Source organism: Phocoena sinus, chromosome 1, assembly GCF_008692025.1.
Source record: "Phocoena sinus isolate mPhoSin1 chromosome 1, mPhoSin1.pri, whole genome shotgun sequence".
Lineage (NCBI taxonomy): Eukaryota > Metazoa > Chordata > Mammalia > Artiodactyla > Phocoenidae > Phocoena > Phocoena sinus.
The window spans coordinates 114,202,644-114,226,652 of record NC_045763.1 but is presented as its reverse complement, the minus strand read 5'-3'; the positions used below and the strand labels follow the sequence as shown (position 1 = coordinate 114,226,652).

At 38.0% G+C, this 24,009-nt stretch overlaps 1 protein-coding gene across 5 annotated transcripts in view; it reads left to right on the top strand.

The window, feature by feature from the left end:
- The window catches only part of GON4L (gon-4 like), a 92,126-nt gene that overhangs the window by 28,520 nt on the left and 39,597 nt on the right, over positions 1–24,009 (top strand). For all 5 annotated transcript variants that reach the window (XM_032624252.1, XM_032624262.1, XM_032624226.1 and 2 more), the window contains exons 5-12: positions 210–284; positions 462–512; positions 3,715–3,765; positions 4,080–4,175; positions 5,048–5,167; positions 5,769–5,939; positions 9,650–9,842; positions 16,462–16,563. In XM_032624252.1, the coding sequence (XP_032480143.1) occupies positions 210–284; positions 462–512; positions 3,715–3,765; positions 4,080–4,175; positions 5,048–5,167; positions 5,769–5,939; positions 9,650–9,842; positions 16,462–16,563 (859 nt within the window). The remainder of the gene's footprint in view (positions 1–209; positions 285–461; positions 513–3,714; positions 3,766–4,079; positions 4,176–5,047; positions 5,168–5,768; positions 5,940–9,649; positions 9,843–16,461; positions 16,564–24,009) is intronic.

Genomic DNA, 24,009 nt, shown 5'->3' with positions numbered 1-24,009 from the left:
CATTTGCTTGCTACATTGTTGGAAGCTGTGTGCTTCTCTCCAAAACTTCCTTCTTTGCTTTCAGTTGCCTTGCTCTACTCTAATCTGAAATCATTTGGGTATCTAGCTCTCGTTTATCCTCTACATATATCTAGCAGAGTTACAGAGACATGAGTATTATCTAGATGATACATCTTTGTTGCATAAAGTGAAATTTCATCTTTCTCCAGGAAGTAATCACAAATGAACATGTAGTCGCTATGATGAAAGCAGCCATCAGTGAGACGGAGGATATGCCAATGTTTGTGAGTAGTTATCGTTCTTTCAATGTCATGGAACAGAACTATCTGTAAACTGGCTAAGTGTAGTGAGTTGTTTACAAACTCACTTGGGAGTTTTAAAATAATTTGGCAGTTGGGGGCAAACTCAAGAATCACTCGATGATTTTTATTGACTGTTTTCTTCTCATTTTCCATTCTTAGGAACCCAAAATGACACGCTCTAAACTGAAGGAAGTGGTGGAAAAAGGAGTGGTGGGTGTTCTGTTTTTTCTTTATCGTTTATTTAGCTTTGTTAATAGTATATAATTCCAGGTTATTTGTAGGGAAAAAATATAGGAAATATTTATTATGATCTGGGTTTGACTCCTTAAAGAAATATTTGTAAAAGGCAAATAGACATGTGGAGATGCAATATATGAAATCATTATCATAGTTTATTTTTATTTTAGTTGCTTTTTTGGAAGTGCTAGATAGATAACCATTTGGAGCGGTTGAAAGCAATGAGTGATGACAGTTTTTCTATTCATGTTGTGAGATATGTGGTGAAGTGTTTAAAGTAGTGTATTTCAAATTGTGTTCCAGGGACCAGTTGCATCAAGATCACCCTGGTATGGGGTTCCTCAAGAGTGCTTATTAAAAATGCACATTCTTGGGCTCACCTCAGACCTAGGAATCAGGACCCATGGGTAGGGCCTGGGAATATTCATTGTTGAAAGCCCAACAGTACATTCTTTTGCACACTAAAGTATGAGAACCTCTTGAAGACTTTTGAAGCATTCTGATACAGCAAGCTCTTTGATGCTGGGCACTGTGTTCTATCTGCTTAACAAGCACTTGTCCGGTTTGTGCTTACCTTCTGCAACAAGGCAGGTGATAGTCCTGAGGGAGTCCATTCTATCTCTGATAGTAAGAAAGATTTGCCGTATGGACCCAAAATGCATACTGTAGTTTTTGTCTGTTTGTCTGGTTCTGTTCCTTGCAGCCCTGTAGAAGAAATGTCTGTTCCTCTTCCACGTGACCTTTCCTCTAGTTGAAGAAAACCAATATATCTTTTTATAACGTTCTTTTCTTGCTAAACGTCCCCTAATTTTTTATTGGTCTTCATGTGACAAGGCTTTGAGTACCTTCACCAATCTGATCCTTTTCTTCTGCATGTGCCAAGTTTGTCCATATCCTTTTAAAAGTATGCCTTAAGTGGATCTAGTGCTTCAGATAGGGTTTAACTAGTATAGATTAAAGTTAGGTTGGGACTTCCCTGGCATTCCAGTGGTTAAGACTCTGAGCTTCCACTGCAGGGGTACAGGTTCAGTCTCTGGTCAGGGAACTAAGATCCTGCATGCCGCATGGTGCAGCCAAAAAAAAAAAGTAAAATAGGGCTTCCCTGGTGGCGCAGTGGTTGAGAGTCCGCCTGCCGATGCAGGGGACATGGGTTCGTGCCCCGGTCTGGGAGGATCCCACGTGCCGCGCAGCGGCTGGGCCCGTGAGCCATGGCCGCTGAGCCTGCGCGTCTGGAGCCTGTGCTCCGCAACGGGAGAGGCCACAGCAGTGAGAGGCCCGCGTACCGAAAAAAAAAAAATTAAAAAAAAAAAAAAAGTTAGGTTATTCCCTCAGTGTTCAGATTCCATATTTCCCTTAATGCAGCCTAAGGTTGCATTGGCTTTTTTTTTTTTTTTTTAATATGCCAAAGACATACATTTTAGGGTGGCAAATTCTGCCCCCCTATGCACTGGCTTTTTTTGACAGCCACATCATATATATATATTTGTATATATTTGTCTAATTAACTAACCCTGGTTGCATAAAGTGAAATTTCATGTTTCTCCAGAAAGTAATCACAAATGAATATGTGGTAGCTATGATGAAAGCAGCCATCAGTGAGACAGAAGTTCTATGAAGTCTACCTGACATAGAATATAATTAACATTAATTCCATATTTGATTAAAAAAAACCCAGGGAGATCCAAATCACGCTCTGGATTATGTCTACCAACCACGCATATAGTTGCAGAGAAGGTAGACAACCCAAGGCTATAGTTTATGTGGGGAGAGCAAAGATTAGAGTCCATTTCTCTTGCTTCTTTTTTTTTTTTTTTCTCTTGCTTCTTAATCTTAATAGACTGACTCCTTCCTGATGGATTTGGCAGTAGGAAAATTGATTGGTTTAGAAACAAACATGAGAAGAGGTATGGACCTGAATCACATCATTCCCTTTACCCTGTATTGGGCCTGGCTCCACAGAGCTAGATAAGTAGCCACAACGTGGCAGGGCTGAGGAGATGTAGAGGGCCTAAGGCTCCTTATAGAGACAGAACCTAATGGTCTATTGGATTTTGTTCATGATGATTTCGTTTGGGTCACAGTTATGGTCAAGAAATTATGCACTCCAGTGGTATTGTGTCAGGAGTATGTAAGAGGTTTTAAAGAATTCTTTAAAAACTTTCCCCCACCAACTCTATTGTTTAATTTTTAAAATTTATTTATTTTATTTATTTATTTTTGGCTGCATTGGGTCTTCATTGCTGTGCACGGGCACAGGGTTTCTCTAGTTGCAGCGGTGGGGGGGCTACTCTTCTTTGCGGTGTGTGGGCTTCTCCTTATGGTGGCTTCTCTCATTGCAGGGCATGGGCTCTAGGCGCTCAGGCTTCAGGAGTCACGGCACGCAGGCTCAGTAGTTGTGGCTTGCGGGTTCTAGAGTGCATGCTCAGTAGTTGTGGTGCATAGGCTTTGTTGCTCCGCGGCATGTGGGATCTTCCCAGAGCAGGGCTCGAACCCGTGTCCCCTGCATTGGCAGGCGGATTCTTAACCACTGCGTCACCAGGGAAGCCCCTCTATTGTTTTAAAATCCTGAAAAAGTTGAAAAGAATTTTACAATGAATCTAGATTCCATCTAGATTTAACAATGTTAAATTCTGCCATATTTGCTTTATCTCTCTCTGTGTCTGTCTGTTGTTTTTTCCTGGACTACTTGAAAAGAAGTTGTGTGCGACTTGACACTTCACCCCGAAATCCTTCCCTAAGAACTTTTCATGGCTAGCTTTTTGGAGGCATACTTATGGTGGATTTATGTAATTGATTAAGACATACTGATGGCAAAAGGCTGCTGTCACCTGTGGTATCCTAGGTTTGTGTACTATTGTAGTTTATAAATAGTTTTCATATTTATTATTCTATGTGAACCCAAGCTGTAATATAAAGTAGACAATATAGACACTTTGTCCATTTATGGACCTAGATTCTTACTAGGTTTAAGGCAGAGATGCTAATGATGGAAGTAGATTCATCTCTCCTTTTCTTCTGCCAAGCTCTGACAAATATTTGACAGTGTAGATCAGTACCCCTACATCACTGCAGCTACGTGTTAGTCTGATGGCTCCTTGTGATGGTAAAGAAGTAAAAATGAAAAATAGTCTATTTTGGTTAAGGGAACTTAACTGTTTATATTCTTTGTTGGTAGGTAATTCCAACATGGAATATTTCACCAATTAAGAAGGCCAATGAAATTAAGGTAAACTTGGAAGAGGTAATTCTTATTCTTTTCCAGAAAGACTTCATCAGTTTCGAAATGCTTCTATTTGTTAACTTTTTTGGACCTATGTATTTATTTAAATTCCAGGTTTGTTTTTTTCCATTTCATTAGTCTTAGGTTTGACTCTCATGCTAGAAATCTTATTAACTCCTGCCTCTTATTACTTGCTTTAGCTGCTTGTTGTGGTCTTAGGATTTTTTTTTTCCTGCTCTGCTTTCTTCCCTTTATTTCCCAAATACATATGATTCGTGTTTTCTATTATTTTATTTTTTTCTATAATTGTACTTATGTAGCCTCCTCAGTTTGTGGATATCCACCTTGAAGACGATGATTCCTCAGATGAAGAGTACCAGCCCGATGATGAAGAAGAAGATGAGACTGCTGAAGAGGTCAGTGGTTACCTGTGTGAGTGTTAGTTGGTAATATAGAAAAAAGTTGGCTCCACAAGGCAGGGTGTACTTTGCTTCCTTAGTAATATCATTTGTTCTATACAGAGGGTTGAAACACAGTTCTTTTTTCTACTCATTTCTTTGCATAAATCTAAGACTGTGACTCCTCTTCATGCTCCCTTGATTTTTTCATGTCTTGTATTATGAAATATAACACACATACAACATACAGAACTGTGCATAGGATAAAAATTAAAATATACAGCTTAAATAACTATAAAGCTAATCATTATGAAACGTCCTTAAAGTCATTAAGTATAACATTGCCAGACACCTCTTATCACAGTCACTTTTCTTCCCCATAGACAGCCACTATCTTGACTTTTTGGTAATTACTTCCTTGCTTATCTTTCTACTTATATCACCTAAATATGCAGCTGTACACGTTGTGTTCAATTTTTTAATGTTTCTGAACCTTAGGTAAATGGAACCATAGTCTATTCTTTTGTGTGGCTTTTTTTTTTTTTTTGATTCAACACAAGTCATTTGAGATTCATTTATGCTGTTGCTTGTAGCTGTAGTTCATTCATTTTCATAGTTAATATAATATTCTATTTCTTAATTTGTTCTTTGACTTGTTTGTTAAAGGATTTTAAATCAATGCCTTACAGTTTTACAGAGTTTACAATGCTGATGAGGATAGAGATCTGATCCCTGTTCCTACCTTCAGCAAATTAAGCTTTTATTTAAATTTTATTCTCTTACTCTAATTCAGTGATTGATATTTTGTGATTCATTCTATTGAGGTACTTCAAACTCAGTGGAATGAGGTAGGGGCATACATATGAAAGTGAACTGGATTTGTTTTGTAGAGTTTATTGGAAAGTGATGTTGAAAGCACTGCTTCGTCTCCACGTGGGGCAAAGAAATCCAGATTGAGGCAGTCTTCTGAGATGACTGAAACAGATGAGGAGAGTGGCATATTATCAGAGGTAAATCCACATCATACTAGCAAGATAAATTAGAGATGCTCTATAAGTAGATTATTTAACTGTATAAATAGATCATTTATCCATGGTGATTCTAAGCTGTCACCCTTTGCCAAACATGATTCAAGATCAGTAATCATGCCATTATCTTCCTGGTATTTGTGACTAGTTATAACTGAATTTCAAATTCCCTTAAGTCAGTGAACAGTTAAGAGAAAACTGGAACTCAGTGAACAGTTAAGAGAAAACTGGAACTCAGTGACAGGGAGAGTTCTTATTAAGGGGCCAAATGTGAGTGACTGGCAGAGTTTCTTTCCTTCTACCCTTCTCTTTTTTGTATGTGTTTTCTAATATTGTTCTAAAGCCATTTTTATTGTATTTCCCTGCTTTTGATAACCTAAGTAGCATCCTGTTGGCTTCATTGGAAATAGGATGAAACCTAATTAATGTACTTGACAGTGCCTTTGTTTTTATATACCTCTATCTAGATGGGAAGAGAAAGATTGCTAGCATATGAAAGACATGCTTCTCTCCTCCCGCTTTTTTTTTTTGTTCTCTTCCCTTCCTCCCTTTAATTTTTAACATACTTGCCCCTTTTAATCAGGCTGAGAAAGTCACCACACCTGCCATTAGGCACATCAGTGCTGAGGTAGTGCCCATGGGGCCTCCGCCCCCACCAAAGCCCAAACAGACCAAGGATAGTACTTTCATGGAGAAGTTGCATGCGGTAGATGAGGAGCTGGCTTCCAGTCCAGTCTGCATGGATTCTTTCCAGGTAAACTTAACTCTAAATTGCTGAAAAAGTCAAATGGAATAATTTAGTCATTGCTCAGATTGGGAAGGGAGAAGGGAAGATATTAAATTTTGATACAGTTAGTAACAGTCATGAAATTATAGGTCTTTGGTACTCTAGTTTGTATGTTTTATTGTAAGTGAGAATTAAGTGAGAATGGCAGTTCCTAAGGAAGAAATAAGGTATGTGACAGAGAGCATTTTAAAATGTGGAACATAGGGCTTCCCTGGTGGCGCAGTGGTTGAGAGTCCGCCTGCCAATGCAGGGGACATGGGTTCGTGCCCCGGTCCGGGAGGATCCCACGTGCCGCGGAGCAGCTGGGCCCGTGAGCCATGGCCGCTGAGCCTGCACGTCCGGAGCCTGTGCTCCGCAATGGGAGAGGCCACAACAGTGAGAGGCCCGCGTACCACAAAAAAAAAAAAAAAAATGTGGAACATAGGAACAACCTTCAGCCAGATTCCTCAAATATTAACCTTTACCACAATTGCTTTATCGTTTTCTCCTTCTTTCTCTCTCTCTGTACACATTTATTTTTTCCTGAATTGCTTTAGAGTGTGTTGCAGTCATGATGCGCTTTTACCCCTAAATATCTTAGTGTATATTTCCTACAGATGAGGACATTTGATTATGAAAATAAGGATATATAATATTAATAGTCTATTAAAATCCTTATTTGGATTTTGCCAATTGTCCCAATAATATCGTTTATATAAAGCAAAAGAAAAATGATTTTTTCTTGTGATCCGGGATCCAGTCTAGGATTACATGTTGTATTTAGTCGTCTTTTCTCTTCGACTCTTTTTATCGGGAACAGTTTCTCAAAGTTTCATAACCTTGACATTTTTGAACCTTATAGAGCAATTATTTTACAGAATGTTCCTCAATTTTGACTTTTCTTATACTTCCTCATAATTAGATTCCGGTTATGCACTTTTGGCACAAATATCACAAAAGTGATATGTCCTTTTTATTGCATCATATCAGGAGGCACATAAATTCCGTCATGTTAAATTTGATCACATGGTTAAGGTGGTGTCTGCTTGTTTTCCTCGCTGTAAAATTATTATTTTTCCATTTTTAAATTAATATGTATCTTTGAGGCAAAATATCTTTTCACCCACTAATTTTAACATCCATTGCTTGTTCTTGATTGAAGCAGTCATTACTATGGTTACTGTCAAATGATGACTTTCTAAATTCCATCATTAGGCAGTTCTTCTTTTTTTTTTTTTAATTTTTATTTATTTATTTTTCTTTTGGCTGTGCTGCGTGGCATGTAGGATCCTAGTTCCCTGACCAGGGATCAAACCCGCACCCTCTGATTGGAAGCGTGGAGTCTTAACCACTGGACTGCCACAGAAGTCCCAACCAGTTATTATTATTATTTTTTAACATCTTTATTGGAGTATAATTGCTTTACAATGTTGTGTTAATTTCTCATGTATAACAAAGTGAATCAGCTACATGTATACATATATCCCCATACCCTCTCCCTCTTGCATCTCCCTCCCATCCTCCCTATCCCACCTCTCTAGGTGGGCACAAAGCACCGGGCTGATCTCCCTGTGCTGTGTAGCTACTTCCCACTAGCTGTCTATTTTACATTTTGTAGTGTATACATGTTAATGTTACTCTCTCACTTCGTCCCAGCTTATCCTTCCCCCTGGCCGTGAGCAACTGGCCGCACGCTCTGGAGCCTGCACACCACAACTAGAGAGAAGCCCTTACACCACACAAAAGATCCTGTGTGCCGCAACTAAGACCCGAAGCAGCCAAATTAATAAATAAATATTTTAAAAAGTAAAAATACAAAAAAGATACTTCTCTTAAAGTATCTTTTTAGAAAAAAAAAGGAATAGACATACAGATCAGTAGAACAGAATTGAGAGTCTAGAAATAAACTCTTAAATTTATGGTCAGTTAATCTTTGACAAGTGGTTCCAAGACCAATTAATGGGAAAAGAATAGTCTTTCAACAAATGGTGCTGTGACAACTGGAAATCCACATGCAAGAGTAGAAAGTTAGACCCTTACCTCACACCACACTCAAAAGTTAACTCAAAATAGATTATTGAATTAAATGTAAGAGCTAAAATTATAGAACTCTTAGAACAAAACAGAGAGTAAATCTTTGTGACCTTTGATTAGGCAGTGGTTTCTTAATACAATACCAAAAGCACAAATGACAAAAAGAATAGGTACATTGGACCTCGTCACAATTAAAAACTTTTGTGCCTCAGAGGATACATCAAAAAAGTGGAGACAACCCAGAAAGTGGGAGAAAGTAATTACAAATCACATATCTGATAAGGGTCTTGTATCTGTAATATATAATGAACTCTTATAAGTCAACAATAAAAAGACAACCGAATTAAAAAATGGGCAAAGAGTATGAATAGACATTATTCATTTCCTGTTTTCTTAATAAAAAGAAATGAGAGAAAAAAAAGAGAGAGAAAAAAAAAAAGGAATGAGAGGCTTCCCTGGTGATGCAGTGGTTAAGTATCCATCTGCCAATGCAGGGGACACGGGTTTGAGCCCTGGTCTGGGAAGATCCCACATGCCATGGAGCAGCTAAGCCTGTGTGCTACAACTACTGAGCCTGTGCTCTAGAGCCCGCGAGCCACAACTGAAGCGTGCACACCTAGAGCCTGGGCTCTGCAATGAGAGAAGCCACTGCAGTGAGAAGCCCGCTCGCAGCAACAAAGACCCAACGCAGCCAAAAATAAAATAGAGTAAATAAATTTTATTACAAAAAAAAAAGAATGAGTACTGATACATGCTACAAAATGGATGAACTTTGAAAACATGCTAAGTGAAAGAAGCCAGAGACAAAAGGCCACATATTGTATGATTCCTTTTATTTATTTTAAAAAATATTTATTTATTTTGGCTGTGCCAGGTCTTCGTTGCGGCGTGTAGGATCTTTTTAATTGTGGCATGTAGACTTCTTAGTTGCGGCATGCGGACTCTTAGTTGCGCTATGTGAACTCTTAGTTGCAGCACACGTGTGGGATCTAGTTCCCCAACCAGCGATCAAACCCAGGCCCCCTGCATTGGGAGCGTGGAGTCTTACCCACTGGACCACCAGGGAAGTCCCTATGATTCCTTTTATATAAAATGTCCAGCATAAGCAAATCCATAGAGACAGAAAGATTAGTGGGTATCAGAGACTGGGATCAGGGAAGAATGGGGAGCTACCACTAAGGGAAATGGCTTTTCTTTTTGGGGTGATGAAAATGTTTTGGAATTAGATAGTGGTGATGGTCACACAACTCTGTGAATATAGTAAGATCCACTCAGTTATACACTTTAAAAGAGTGAGTTTTATGGTGTGTAAATTGTATCTTAATAAAGCTCTTATAAATGTTCCTGAAATGTTGGTTTTAAAACTGACATCATTATAAGGTGCAAGGATATATTGTACAACAAGGGGAATATAGCCAATATTTTATAAGAACTGTAAGTGGAGTATAACCTTTAAAAAAAATAGACATTGGCTCCTACAAAAAAAATTTGATGTCATTATCCTTAAAGTTTCTCAGACAAAGAATAATAAATCCATATGGTTTAGAGAAGAGACCTTGTGTTTTAAGCTAAGAAGAGAAACACACAGGATATGATGAAGTTTGGAGAAATTGAAAGCATTAGGCATTCAGTGATATGTTTTTATTTCCTTCTCCATTGACTAGCCCATGGATGACAGTCTCATTGCATTCCGAACTCGCTCTAAGATGCCTCTGAAAGATGTTCCCCTGGGGCAGCTAGAGGCAGAGCTCCGAGCCCCAGACATCACCCCAGACATGTATGACCCCAATACAGCAGATGATGAGGATTGGAAGATGTGGCTGGGGGGACTTATGAATGATGATGTGGGGAATGAAGGTAAGTGGTTTTGTTTGCATTTAATATCTACTCTGTCCATGGTCTCTGGTAAAATTTTCATTAGTTAAAAGCTTAAAGAAAGGGGTGTTTTTGGTTAAATTCCACTCCCCCCCCTTTTTGTTTTTGTTAAAGAGTCTTTTGGGGAATCTTTAGGATGCTAATATTCCTCCCCTGAAACATAAACGTACATATAATTTTATATATGATTTCACGAGAGTGCAGTGACTCACTCGAAGACTGTCATGTTAGTTAAGGTTCTTCCTGATGCAGGTGAAAGAATCCTAACTCTCAACTTGCTGAAGTTGAGAATCCTAACTCTCAACTTGCTGAATGAAACCAGACTTTGGGAAGGGCAGAAAAACCTACAGTGGAATTGAGACCCACTTTCCCTCTCAACAGTTGTCATCTCTACTTTTTGTCAGTCAACTCCATTCTCAAACCTATTTTTTTCTACAAGGCTGGAACTGTGATCATAAGCGCATCATTCACTTCTTGGTTTGTCCCCACATCAGAAGAACTCTCTCCTACAGGCTCCAGTTTGAAAAATCCAGAGAAACAACTGATTGGTTGGGTTTGATCACATGCCCACTGTCTTGGTATTGCATGGCTTTGATAGGGAGACTGTTTCAGCATGAGTCCTGTGATTGGCAGCACCTTGTAAACAACGGGGTTGGAGTAAGCAGTTACCCAAAAGAAGTGACAGTGTTTCCAGAAGTAGGGAAGGAGAATTGATCAGACAGAAACAATGTTGACTGCAGTCATACATGGTGTAAGAATCCCTGCTGCAACCCTTATTTGTTTTAGAATATAAGTAAAATTCTTACTTTAAAACAATACATTGTTAAAATTGTCTTTGGTGGGTTTTTTTTTTTAAGCGTACTATAATGAAAGTCAGTTACCATTCATCATTTTGTGCAGTGTTTCTGTAAATTTAGAGGAAATGAGAGATTGATTTAGTTTGTAGTGATTCCAGATGATGTCACATTCTTTTGATGGAACCAGGGCAATTTTGTTACTATTGTTGTTTCCTTTTAACTCTCTTCAATGGAGAGTGACCAGGATGTTCATACTGGTTGTGTTGTGGAAGATTCACACTTTTTTTTTTTTTTTTTTTTTTTTTTTTTTTTTTTTGCGGTATGCGGGCCTCTCGCTGTTGTGGCCTCTCCCGTTGTGGAGCACAGGCTCCAGACATGCAGGCTCAGCAGCCATGGCTCACGGGTCCAGCCGCTCCGCGGCATGTGGGATCTTCCCGGGCCGGGGCACGAACCCTTGTCCCCTGCATCGGCAGGCAGACTCTCAACCACTGCGCCACCAAGGAAGCCCAAGATTCACACTTTTTAAAAAATGTGTATAACTGAACCAAAGTCTTACTTGCATTTTTATGTGAACAGAGTCATTCACTATCTCACTTCAATCCGTAGCCAAATTCATTGCTCCTATTTCTGGATCACATGATGTCCTATCAGACTTAATTACAGACAACTTACAGAGCATATCTTTATTCTTTTCCCTGTCTTCTAAGAACAACTACTGTAAGATTTTTGTGTTGAAAGGATAATGCTTTAAGATAAATAAGAGAACATATAGCTTGTATGGAAATAGAGTGAGTAAATATTTGGGTAGGTAAGGCCAGGAATAAATTAGGATAAGTGAATGAAAGAAAGTAAGTTCTCATATTTACCTTATAAAGCTATTAATAACTATATTGCACATAATTTGGCATTCGGTATTGAGTACTTTCTTTTACAAGGCAGTGTGTTAGGTTCTATGAGAGATAGAGGAAAATTATCATTTTGTTAGGGAGTAAACATGTATGAATGGTGCCTGGTCCATTGTTAAATGCATGGTACATTTCAGATTAATGAAGTTGAATGAACTCAGATGCACCATAAAAGTGGCATAAACTCTGTTCTAAGGTTTTAGAAGAGAGAGAATTATTGTTTAGCATGACCAGAGATAGCAACATGAAAAAGGTGGTAATTGAGATGGACCTTTGAAAGATATTTGACAACAGTGACAAGAGAGGAATCAGATGGGTGGAAGTGACATTGAGATAATATGTATTTAGGTTCTGTAGAATATATGCTCCCCAGAGTTTTCTCTTATATTCTGTATTATAACCATAAGGGTAACACGTGCTTGGAGTAAAGAAATCAAATATTGTGTAAAGAAAACTGTTAAAGCCTTTCCTCATGATGATGGTTTCATGCCGCAGAGGAATCACTGATAATAGTTTGATGTGCCTCTCGTGAGAGTTTTCAACTATGACGTTACCTTTTAGTTTTCCACGTTAATGTGGCAATAGGAAGAATTTTAGTCCTAAGTTTAAATTCCCTGAACATTTAGAAAAGACAGGTAACAAGAAGCAAATTGGTTTGAATTTTAGCATTTTTGTTCTTCTCCACCCACCTTCTATAGCAGAAGTGGTAATAAGCAATGAAATGCACAAACTTGCATGAAGGAGAAAAGGATGAAATTTGCAGCTGAGTCATTGACATATTAACTGGAGAGTCATTTCCTTAATAATCAACAACTGATGTATTATCGCATTAGTCTTCTGATAGGAGTCTAAGCTGCTAGCTTTTCCATCCCTTACCCCTTTGAGAATCTGATGAAAGCTGTTCAGCCACTCCCCAGAAAAAAGTACACATCTACATACATGAAGTTTTTTTACATCACTTTTTTGGGGGATTTATTATTCTCTTGAAGTTCATTTATTGACACTTCCTTTTTCTATCAACGCATTCAAGGTCCAAGATACCAAGGCTCAAAAATATCTGCAGAAAGGAGTGAACAGGGACAAAGATAATTCTACCCATTTTGTAAAAGTGTCAGAGAAATTCATTGTGTTGCTCTGTGTTATAGAATCAATTTGTTATACTGCTAGGATTAGAAACCAGTTTAATATTCTAGGAACATATCTCAATCAAAGAAGTCTCAGGGGACATTAAAGCATTTTTTAAATGCATGTGACACTGCATAAGCAAGCTCTGCATTTTGTCCTTAGACCTAAGCTAAGACAAAATATTGATAGTAATTAAGTCAGGTTTTCATGGCTTTATTAGGGCAGCAGCTTTGGTGCCCTGATTGTTATCACCTTGGTTGAAAGAGCTGAGATGCTGGCTGTTGAGGAGGAAAGGCCAGACAGAGTTGGCTGTCAGGATTTTGGGAGTCCGGGTGGTGTTTCTCATAATTTGTCCCTAGAATTTGAATCAGAATCAGGGAGTGTAGGGATGTATTCGTTGGATGGTGTTAAGATACAGATTCCAGGGACTTCCCTGGTGGTGCAGGGTTAAGAATCCACCTGCCAAGGCAGGGGACGTGGGTTTGAGCCCTGGTCCAGGAAGATCCCACATGCCGCGGAGCAACTAAGCCCATGCGCCACAACTACTGAGCCTGTGTGCCACAACTACTGAAGCCCACGTGCCTAGAGCCCGTGCTCTGCAGGAGAAGCTACCGCAATGAGAAGCCCACGTACCGCAACAAGGACCCAACGCAGCCAAAATAAATAAATTAAAAACAAACAAAAAAAGAAAAAGATACAGATTCCAGGACCTCACTCCATACCTACTGAATCAGAATTACTAACGGTTATCATCTAGGTATCTAATTCTTATATATCCTAATGGTTGGAAACTACTGGTCTGGGAGAAATAAGAGTATGATAAGGGTTGATCGAGGAACTGGAATAATGGTTAGTGGGGAGGGTGAAAATCCTCTTTCTTTAAAACAGTATTTTTTTGTTTCCTTATTAGGATAGATTTAAAAAAGAGAACATAGAGCCAATGAGTAGGGTAGGTTTGGATCCCCAGATCTACCAGCTGAATTTTGAGTGCTGGTAAATAGGAAATGATGCTAGATATAGATCACAGTACCAAACTTTAGCCATATGCTGGTTTATTTTGGTAGTATTACGTGGCTAACTATTTTCACATGTTCCTAGTACCATCTGCTCTGCATATTATTAAAAGTGAGTCTCGTTTGCAAAAAATAAGAGGCTGTACTAGAGGGGGTGGGTACACAAAATTGAGATCAGCTGGGTAGATGCTGACATTGTCAATCAGTCAAAAAAGTAATTAGACCCAGAGGGCAGGTTCCACAATCAGGGTACTAAAAGCTAAGCAGAACTCAGAAGAAACCTTCCTAAATGATTTTTCAACATGTTTGCCAAATGGGTTCTCTGAGAATATTGGCTGACCCGTTTGTATGGTATGGGCAGAAGCTATCTATCGTAGTTCTTGCACCTAAACAGATGGGGGTCCAAACGTGTGTGCAGTATCCATATGTTATAGGCTTTCCCCAGAACTTATATTATTCAGCAACGTTTGTAAAGAACCTGCTGTAAAGAGACGTACATAGAAAGTACTATAGAGATTACGAAGACAGGATTCCATTCCTAAGGATTTAAAACATTTTTATTGGGGGATAAACCTATAGATGGGTGAAAAAGCCTTCACATTTAAATAGCTATATATATACAGTGCAGATTTATATATTATAAACAATAAATGTTGAGTAAAGAATATCAGGTTAGATTGGGGCTTATCAGTACAAATTTTCCAGTGATTATGAATCAGAAATGTGTGTGGGGGACTTCCCTGGTGGTGCAGAGGTTAACAGTCAGCCTGCCAACGTAGGGGACACGGGTTTAATTCCTGGTCCAGGAAGATCCCACATGCCGCGGAGCAACTAAGCCCGTGTGCCACAACTACTGAGCCTGCGCTCTAGAGCCCACAAGCCACAACTACTGAGCCCACACACCACAACTACTGAAGCCTGCGTGCCTAGAGCCCGTGCTCCACAACAAGAGAAGCTACCGCAGTGAGAAGCCCGCACATCGCAATGAAGAGTAGCACCCGCTCGCCACAACTAGAGAAAGCCCGTACGCAGCAATGAAGACTCGATGCAGCCAAAAATTAAAAAAAAAAGTGTGTGTATATATTTTTATTTTTAATAAAAAATATTTATTATGAAAAATTAAGAAAGAGTTCTCTTCTTCAGTCTTTGTTAATTCTCTCTAGATATTTTCTGTGTTTAATCAAGCACATATTTATCTTTTTTTCCAAGAAAGGAATCATACTATACATATTGTCCTGCATCTGCAACTTGCTTCGTTCACTTAATATAATTTAGACATCTTTTTATTGTAATACATAGAGATCTCCTTCTCCTGTGTAATGGCTACATAGTGGTAAGGAATTAGTTATTCTCATTTTCTAGACTTTGTTTTTGCTTTTTGTTTTAATTCACTTCCTCAGTTGCACTAGCCACATTTCAAGTTCTCAGTTGCCTCATGTGGCTAGTGGCTACCGTTGTCGTACAATGCATATGTAGAACATTTCTGACCTTGCAGAAAATTCTGTTAGACGATGCTGATCTAAAGTTGTCCCAGGAAAAATTTTACCTTAATATAACATAACAATCCAGGGGCTTCCCTGGTGGCACAGTGGTTAAGAATCTGCCTGCCAATGCAGGGGACACGGGTTCGAGCCCTGGTCCGGGAAGATCCCACATGCCGCAGAGCAGCTAAGCCCGTGCACCACAACGACTGACCCTGTGCTCTAGAGCCCACGAGCCACATCTACTGAAGCCCACGCACCTAGAGCCCGTGCTCCACAACAAAGAGAAGCCACCACAATGAGAAGACCACATACCACAGCTAAGAGTAACCCCCGCTCACTGCAACTAGAGAAAGCCCACAGAGCAACAAAGAACCAGTGCAGCCAAAAATAAATAAATAAATTTATTTAAAAAAATATATAAAACAATCTATAATTGACTCCTTCAGGATTTTTAGTTAGGAATCTAAAAGACATCATAGCATCAACATTAGAGAAAATTGCGAGGGAGAAAAATACCCATACTTCTATGCTCTGCCATTACAAATGTTTGTTATTTTTGTATATTTTTAGTTATTTCTGAGTTATTATAGGGATATAATATTTTTATGCTTATGAGTATTATGTGTGTATTGTGTTGTACTTTTGTCATGAATGTATTGAACATGTATAGAATGTTTATATTCTATATGTATATACTATTTTATACTAAGGCATCATAATTATAGTCATTCCCTAATTATTGGGAATTAGGGTCATTTCTTTTTTCACTATCAATGCCTTTGTATAAAGAGTTTTACAAAAATATTTTAATGAGATGCACCACTCTAAGTGGGTTTACTGAGATAAATTATATGTTCAGTTTTCAGGCTTTTGCTGCATTTTGAGAAATTTAAGTTTTGTTTGAAGGAAGGAAGGAAGGAACTTGGCTAATTGGGGAGAATAGGTGAGATGAATCCACCGTGGGAAATGATCTGTGCAGAGACGCTGAGGAAAAAAAGAATAAGTTGTTTAAACACTTCAGAATAGGGAATTCCTTTGCGGTTAGGACTCTGCGCTTTCACTGCTGAGGGCTTGGGTTTAATTCCTGGTTAGGGAACTAAGATCCTGCAAGCCGTGTGGCGCAGCCAAAAAATAAGTAAAAAATAAAATAAAAATAAAAACTTCAGAATAAATGTGCTTTATTGGAGTAGATTCTTATGGTGCTGAACATCTTAAATTTTCATTAGAGATATGAGTTCAGAGTTGGCAATAAGTGTCTAAAACCTTTTTTTTCCTAGATGAGGCAGATGACGATGACGATCCAGAATATAATTTCCTGGAAGACCTGGATGAACCAGACACAGAGGATTTCCGCACTGACCGGGCAGTAAGAATCACCAGTGAGTCTGTGTTTATTATGAGTCCTGGTCTTGGCTTCTCTACATCTACCTTTGTTTACTTTGCAGATTTCTGAGGTTGAAGTTTGTAGCCCACTCAAGACATTTAAGCTTCCTCTACCCATTTATTTCTATAATTCTTTAAATTTACATATATATTCAGGAAGCCTATCAGTTACTCATTTATACATCCTACAGTCACGTATTGAGTATTTGGCAGCGATTGTACCAAAATGAATAAGACATGGCTTCTGCCTGTAGGATGTCAGCTTAGTAGGGGGATACAAACAGAAACAGGTATAGTACCAAGTGGTAGGTGCTATAGTAATAGTTTGTGTATACACTAGTGGCCTAAAAGAGGGTTATACTGTCCTAATGTATGGTATGGGTTAGGGAAGGATTCACAAAATGGGATGTTTTATTTTAGTTTTGAAGGAACAATAAGAAATTTTTGGTGAGTGGGGGCAGAGAGGGATATTGCAAATAGAAGAATTCTGCAAACCATGGAATTATGTAACAATACATGTGTTTGGAAAATAGTAAGTAGTTTGGTTAAGTTGTATGAGTGAGTGGTGATAGAAGAGTTAAGCAGTGTTCAGTTCATGGAGAACATTAGATCTGATTTTTGATCTGTCAAAAAGGAGAGCTCAGAGAGCTCAAAGCAGGAAATAAATAGGAACTGATTTGGATTTTAGAAATATCACTTTGATTTAATGCCAGTTTAATGTATTGATTTGGTGGGTAAAGAGAGCAAGATTGGAGGCATGGAAAACAATTAAATAACTTGGCTTGAGTCATTTGTTTAAAATTATTTCATTGCTAGTTTGCCAATGATGGAAAACATATTTCAGGAACTGTTGATTTTTATTGAGTGTGTGCATGACCCTGTACTGGAATAGTATACACAACATGGTGAAGGTAAGACATTGGCTCTTGACGAGGTTATGAAGAAAGTTTTATAAGTATCCAAAAGTGATTATTATGTACCTAAATAATGCAAATCTTTGTGCAAAGAGAATTATGTAAACACAATCCTTTAGGACTTATGTTCTGTTTTGTTGCTTTATTTCATCTTTCATGTTGTTTTTAAGATTAGAATGCCGTTTCCTTTATGAAGATCTTCCATTTATTTTGGTATGTTATGACAGTTAAGGTCGCATTGAAAGGAAAGCACCAGGAATCAGAGAGAAAGTGTAGAAAGAAAAGGCTTGAGGATTTAGGTTTTGAGAAAATTGTGAAGGAGGGTCTAGGAAGGTATGAGAAAAAACAACAAAGCCTTGTGTCTCAGAAACCAAGGGAAGAGTCTTTCAAGAAGGAGCGAATGGTCCACAGTGTCATGTGCTGGTCATGAAACATTTTCTGCTTGAAGCAGAAAAGTAGGAGATTGCATTTCAATTCAGCTCTCATCTTGGTATACACTTGCCTTCCCTTCTTGTTTGTCTGTTACTTTCTTCAGTTTATAGATACAGTTGACCTTGAACAACTCAGAGGGTAGGGGTGCCTAACCCCAGTGTAGTTGAAAATCCGACTAGAAGTTTTGACTCCCCAAAAACTTAACTACTAGTAGCCTACTGTTGAAGGCTTACCAATAAAATAAATAGTTATTAACATGTATTTTATATATAATGTGTTTTGTATACTGTGTTCTTAAAGTAAAGTAAGCTAGAGAAAAGAAAATATTATTAAGAAAGTCATAATGAGGAAGAGAAAATACATTTACAGTACCGTATTTATTGATACTGTAAGTTTATGTTATCTGTTTACAAGCTGAATCATCTGTCAGTATCTATATTAATATTGTTTTATATGATACAAAACAGTGTAGATATATATGTTACAAACACTAGACAGTGAAAAATGAAAAGTGAAAAAGGAACATTTATTTACTGGTATAAGGATTCATGCATTGATAATGAAGAAGCAGCAGTATGATGGCTTGATGGTAGTCTAGTGTAATTGATATGATTGCTTCACAGATCGCTTCTTAGTACGCTGGCCTGAATGGTTACAAAATTTTGTAGCCATTCAGCAGTACACTGCTAAATGGTTACAAAATTTTTATGGCATACAGTATTACAGTCATATTCATGTACAGGATTGGAAACATTGTTACATTTTTAAAAACTGTGATAATAGGCTGATACACAGTTGGTAATGTAATTCTTTGAAAGCACAGTTATAAATCATTAATAAAACTAACATTATTAATTTTATTGATTATTAATTTTATATTAAATATCAGTCACTTTATGCCTATGTAAGGATAGGCTACCATTTCAATACAAGTCTTGTACATGATACTCTACATGATGAATACTTAGGTGATGATGATGATGATGACACAAAAACCTCATACAATTCTTGCCATACAGTTATTAGATTTTTACACAAAGGTATATACACGTACACAACAGATAAGTTTATTAACTGTAGGCATGATGATTGTTTACTATTCATTAAATCGCAGTGGGTCATCATAAAGGCCTTCATCCTCCTTGTCTTCACATTGAGTAGGCTGAGGAGGAAGAAGAGGAGGAGGGGTTGGTCTTGCTGTCTCGGGGTGGCAGAGGCAGGAGAGGTGGTGGAGGAGGAGGGGGAGGCAGAGGTGGTAACTTTATGGAAATACATTGTAATTTCTTTGTGACTTTTTTGCTTTTTCATTTCTCTAAAAATGTTTCTGTATGGTACCAGTCCCTCTCCCACCATGTGCTTTGGTTTCAGAGTCCATATCATAGAAGTGTCCTTGTAAAAGAAGTCAAAAGCAGTCTTAAATAATCGGAACCCTGCTGCCTGATTGTCTAATGTCAGTTTGTTTTCTGACACAGCTGCTTCTACATCTTCTTCCTCATCGTCTGGCACTGTTTTGGAAGCATTCATCTTCATCACGTCATCTTTTGTTAATTCCTCTGGTGCAGTGTCTGTTAGCTCTTGAATTTCTCCAAGATTCAGAACTTGAAACCCTTCACCCCCATCTTTTTTTGGCCATATTCACAGTCTGTTTCATGATTTCCTTGATTGACTCTGTCGTAAATCTTGTGAAGTCATGCAGGACATCTGAACACAGTTTTCTCCAGCAGGAATTTATTGTTTCAGGTTTGATGGCTTTCATGGCTTTTTCTTTAACAATGATGGCATCTTCACTGGTGTGATCCTTCCTCCAGACTTACGTGATGTTCTCTCCATTGGGGTCTCTCAGTGTGGATAATCCTTTCCATAGAATATTGTGTGTAATGAGCCTTAAAGGTCCTTACGACCCCCGATCTAGAGGCTGAATTAGAGACATGTTTGGAGGGGAGTAGACCACTTAGACGCCTTCAGTGTTGAATTCATGGAGTTCTGGGTACCCAGGGACATTGTCCAATTTCAAAAGAACTTTAAAAGGCAAGGTATTTCCTGACTTCAGGGACAAAGCATCGATGGAACCAATCCATAGAAAGGCCCTTCTTTTTGAATATCCAAAGACTGGCAGCTTGTGTTTATCTTTTCCCATCAAGGTGAGCAGCTTTATAGATAAGGGCAGTCCTGGTGGTAAATGCAACTACATTTTCACAAAACAGTAGACTTAGCCTCTCCCTTCCTGCCTTAAATCCTGGTGCTTGCTTCTCTTCCTTACTAATGTCTTTTGAGGCTTTATTTTAAAAAAATTTTTCCCCTCCAGAATAGGGTACTTTCATGTGCACTAAAAACCTGTTCAGGCAGATATCCTTTCTCCTCAGTCTGGGAACTTGTCTGCTGCCTCTGCATCAGCAGAGGCTGCTTCTCCTGTTATCTTGACAGTTTTTAAGCCAAACCTCTTTCTAAAATTATCAAACCATCCTTTACTGGCATTAAATTCTCCAGACTTAGATCCTTCATCTTCCTTTTGGTTTAAGTTGTCATATAATGACTTTGCTTTTTCTCAAATCATATTAGAGTCTATAGGTATGCCTTTCTTACAGCAATCCTGCACCCACATAAAAGCTGCATTTTCAATATAAGATAAAAAGGTATTTCACAAAAAGCACAAGGTTTTTGCCCCTGCCAGCATAGCAACAGCTATGGCTTCATGAATTTCCTTTTCATTTTTTACAATGGTCCTTACACTGGATTCATTTATCTTGAAATGGTGGGAAATCACAGCTGCAGACTGCAATCTCTGGTACATATCAAGCAATTCAGCGTCTTCTTGTAATGTCATGACTTTTCTCTGCTTCTTGGGAGCATTTCCAGCATCACTAGTGGCACTTCGCGTGGGTCCCATGGTGTTATTCAAGGCCTATGGTATTGTACTAAACTTGATGAAAAATACTCAAGAACCACAAGAGATCAGTTTTTCCTATAGTACGCAATTTGCTGGAGAGACAAACTGCTCAGGAGATGTTTTAAGCAGATACTTAAAACACCTGAGCTAGAAACAGGAGGTGGCTATGAAATTATTACAGAAGTACAGTATATGCCACAGTTAATTTTATGCAGTTATGATTTCATACTGCATCTTTATGTTTGGGTTTCTCTCAACTGTGAATGGTGCCATGTATGGTCTGTAAGTGTGTGTGTAAGTTTTGATAAATTTTAACTTTTTAGAGGAGATTTGTGTACATTTTATGGTAGTAAGTGATAAAATAGACTAGTATCTACATATAGTTTATGCATTCATGACATACCTAACTTTTTCTTAAATTTATTGGTGTTTCTAGGCTCTGTGGTTTGTCTGAGGGTTTTTTCAAATTGTTGCACATCCCCCCCCCAAATTGTTCCAATATATTTACCGAAAAAAATCTGCATATAAGTGGACCCATACAGTTCAATTCCATGTTGTTCAAGGGTCAACTGTAATTTCTCAGGGAGATCCTCCTCAATCAGTATTGATCTTCTTGCTCTGTTATCCATACTATTTTTTTTTTCACAACTCACACACACACACTGTATTTTATTTTTACAAGACATAAACTGACACCAAGCATTGTAAATGGATGACTGCAACAAAAGCAACAATGATGGCAATTACCAAACACAAAACACACTCATACTATTTCATAATATTGACATTCAGTCCAGTAAACCTCCACTGTAACAGCTCCTTTACTTTGCAGTGAAAATTGATTTGTATATTTTTTGCCTCTGAGCCCTTGTGGGATTTATCTTTTTTTTTTTTATTCAAACAGAAAGTCACGAAAATTGTAATCATCCTCATCAGTTCACTCAGTCCCATGCAATCAGTTTTTTTTTATCTTGATCTTTTGTTAGCACTTTTATGAATTCATCAGTTTTCCATTAGAGTTCTGAAAATGCTTATTCATTCAGTTCAGCAGTATCGTCAGTTACCAGAAACCTGTACTTGTCAGTCTTTTCCATGAATTCTTTGAAGAAGAAATGCTTTTATAGGAATATTTTTGTGAAAGCATCAGAATACACCCAGAACTGTCTGTAAATGACAAAAGACTTAAAAATGACCATGCTTAAAGATTTGATGAAAGTTCATAATAATGCAATTGACAAGGAAATTTAGTTATTTCGGAGATATACATTTTAAAGTAATAACTAGAGTTATGACTTATAACATTATACCAGAACATATAAGATTCTTAGAAATTTCATGTAATGTCTGAAACATTTATATGAACATATTTCCATACAAATAACCCAAAGAAAGTTTAGTATTAGTTGTTTTTTTTGTTTGTTTGTTTTTTTATACTGCAGGTTCTTATTAGTCATCAATTTTATACACATCAGTGTATACATGTCAATCCCAATCACCCAATTCAGCACACCACCATCCCCACCCAACTGCGGTTTTCCCCACTTGGTGTCCATACGTTTGTTCTCCACATCTGTGTCTCAACTTCTGCCCTGCAAACTGGTTCATCTGTACCATTTTTCTAGGTTCCACATGCATGTGTTAATATACGATATTTGTTTTTCTCTTTCGGACTTACTTCACTCTTTATAGACAGTCTCTAGATCCATCCACATCTCAACAAATGACTCAATTTCGTTCCTTTTTACGGCTGAGTAATATTCCATTGTATATATGTACCACAACTTCTTTATCCATTCCTCTGTCGATGGGCATTTAGGTTGCTTCCATGACCTGGCTATTGCAAATAGCGCTGCAATGAACATTGGGGTGCATGTGTCTTTTTGAATTATGTGTTTTTCTGGGTGTATGCCCAGTAGTGGGATTGCTGGATCATATGGTAATTCTATTTTTAGTTTTTTAAGGAACCTCCATACTGTTCTCCATAGTGGCTGTATCAGTTTACATTCCCACCAACAGTGCAAGAAGGTTCCCTTTTCTCCACACCCTTTCCAGCATTTGTTGTTTGTAGATTTCCTGATGATGCCCATTCTAACTGGTGTGAGGTGATACCTCATTGTAGTTTTGATTTGCATTTCTCTAATAATTAGTGATGTTGAGCAGCTTTTCATGTGCTTCTTGGCCATCTTTATGTCTTCTTTGGAGAAATGTCTGTTTAGGTCTTTTGCCCATTTTTGGATTGGGTTGTCTGTTTCTTTAATACTGAGCTGCATGAGTTGTTTATATATTTTGGAGATTAATCCTTTGTCCGTTGATTCGTTTGCGAATATTTTCTCCCATTCTGAGGGTTGTCTTTTCGTCTTGTTTATAGTTTCCTTTGCTGTGCAAAAGCTTTTAAGTTTCATTAGGTCCCATTTGTTTATTTTTGTTTTTACTTCCATTACTCTAGGAGGTGAATCAAAAAAGATCTTGCGGTGATTTATGTCAAAGAATGTTCTTCTATGTTTTCCTCTAAGAGTTTTATAGTGTCCGGTCTTACATTTAGGTCTCGAATCCATTTTGAGTTTATTTTTGTGTATGGTGTTAGGGAGTGTTCTAATTTCATTCTTTTACATGTAGCTGTCCAGTTTTCCCAGCACCACTTATTGAAGAGACTGTCTTTTCTCCATTGTCTATCTTTGCCTCCTTTATCATAGATTAGTTGACCATAAGTGCGTGGGTTTACCTCTGGGCTTTCTATCTTGTTCCATTGATCTGTGTTTTTGTTTTTGTGCCAGTACCATATTGTCTTGATTACTGTAGCTTTGTAGTATAGTCTGAAGTCAGAGAGTCTGATTCCTCCAGCTCCGTTTTTTTCCCTCAAGACTGCTTTGGCTATTCGAGGTCTTTTGTGTCTCCATACAAATTTTAAGATGATTTGTTCTAGTTCCATAAAAAATGCCATTGGTAATTTGATAGGGATTGCACTGAATCTGTAGATTGCTTTGGGTAGTATAGTCATTTTCACAATATTGATCCTTCCAATCCAAGAACATGGTATATCTCTCCATCTGTTGGTATCATCTTTAATTTCTTTCACTAGTGTCTTATAATTTTCTGCGTACAGGTCATTTGTTTCCCTAGGTAGGCTTATTCCTAGGTATTTTATTCTTTTTGTTGCAGTGGTAAATGGGAGTGCTTCCATAATTTCTCTTTCAGATTTTTCATCATTA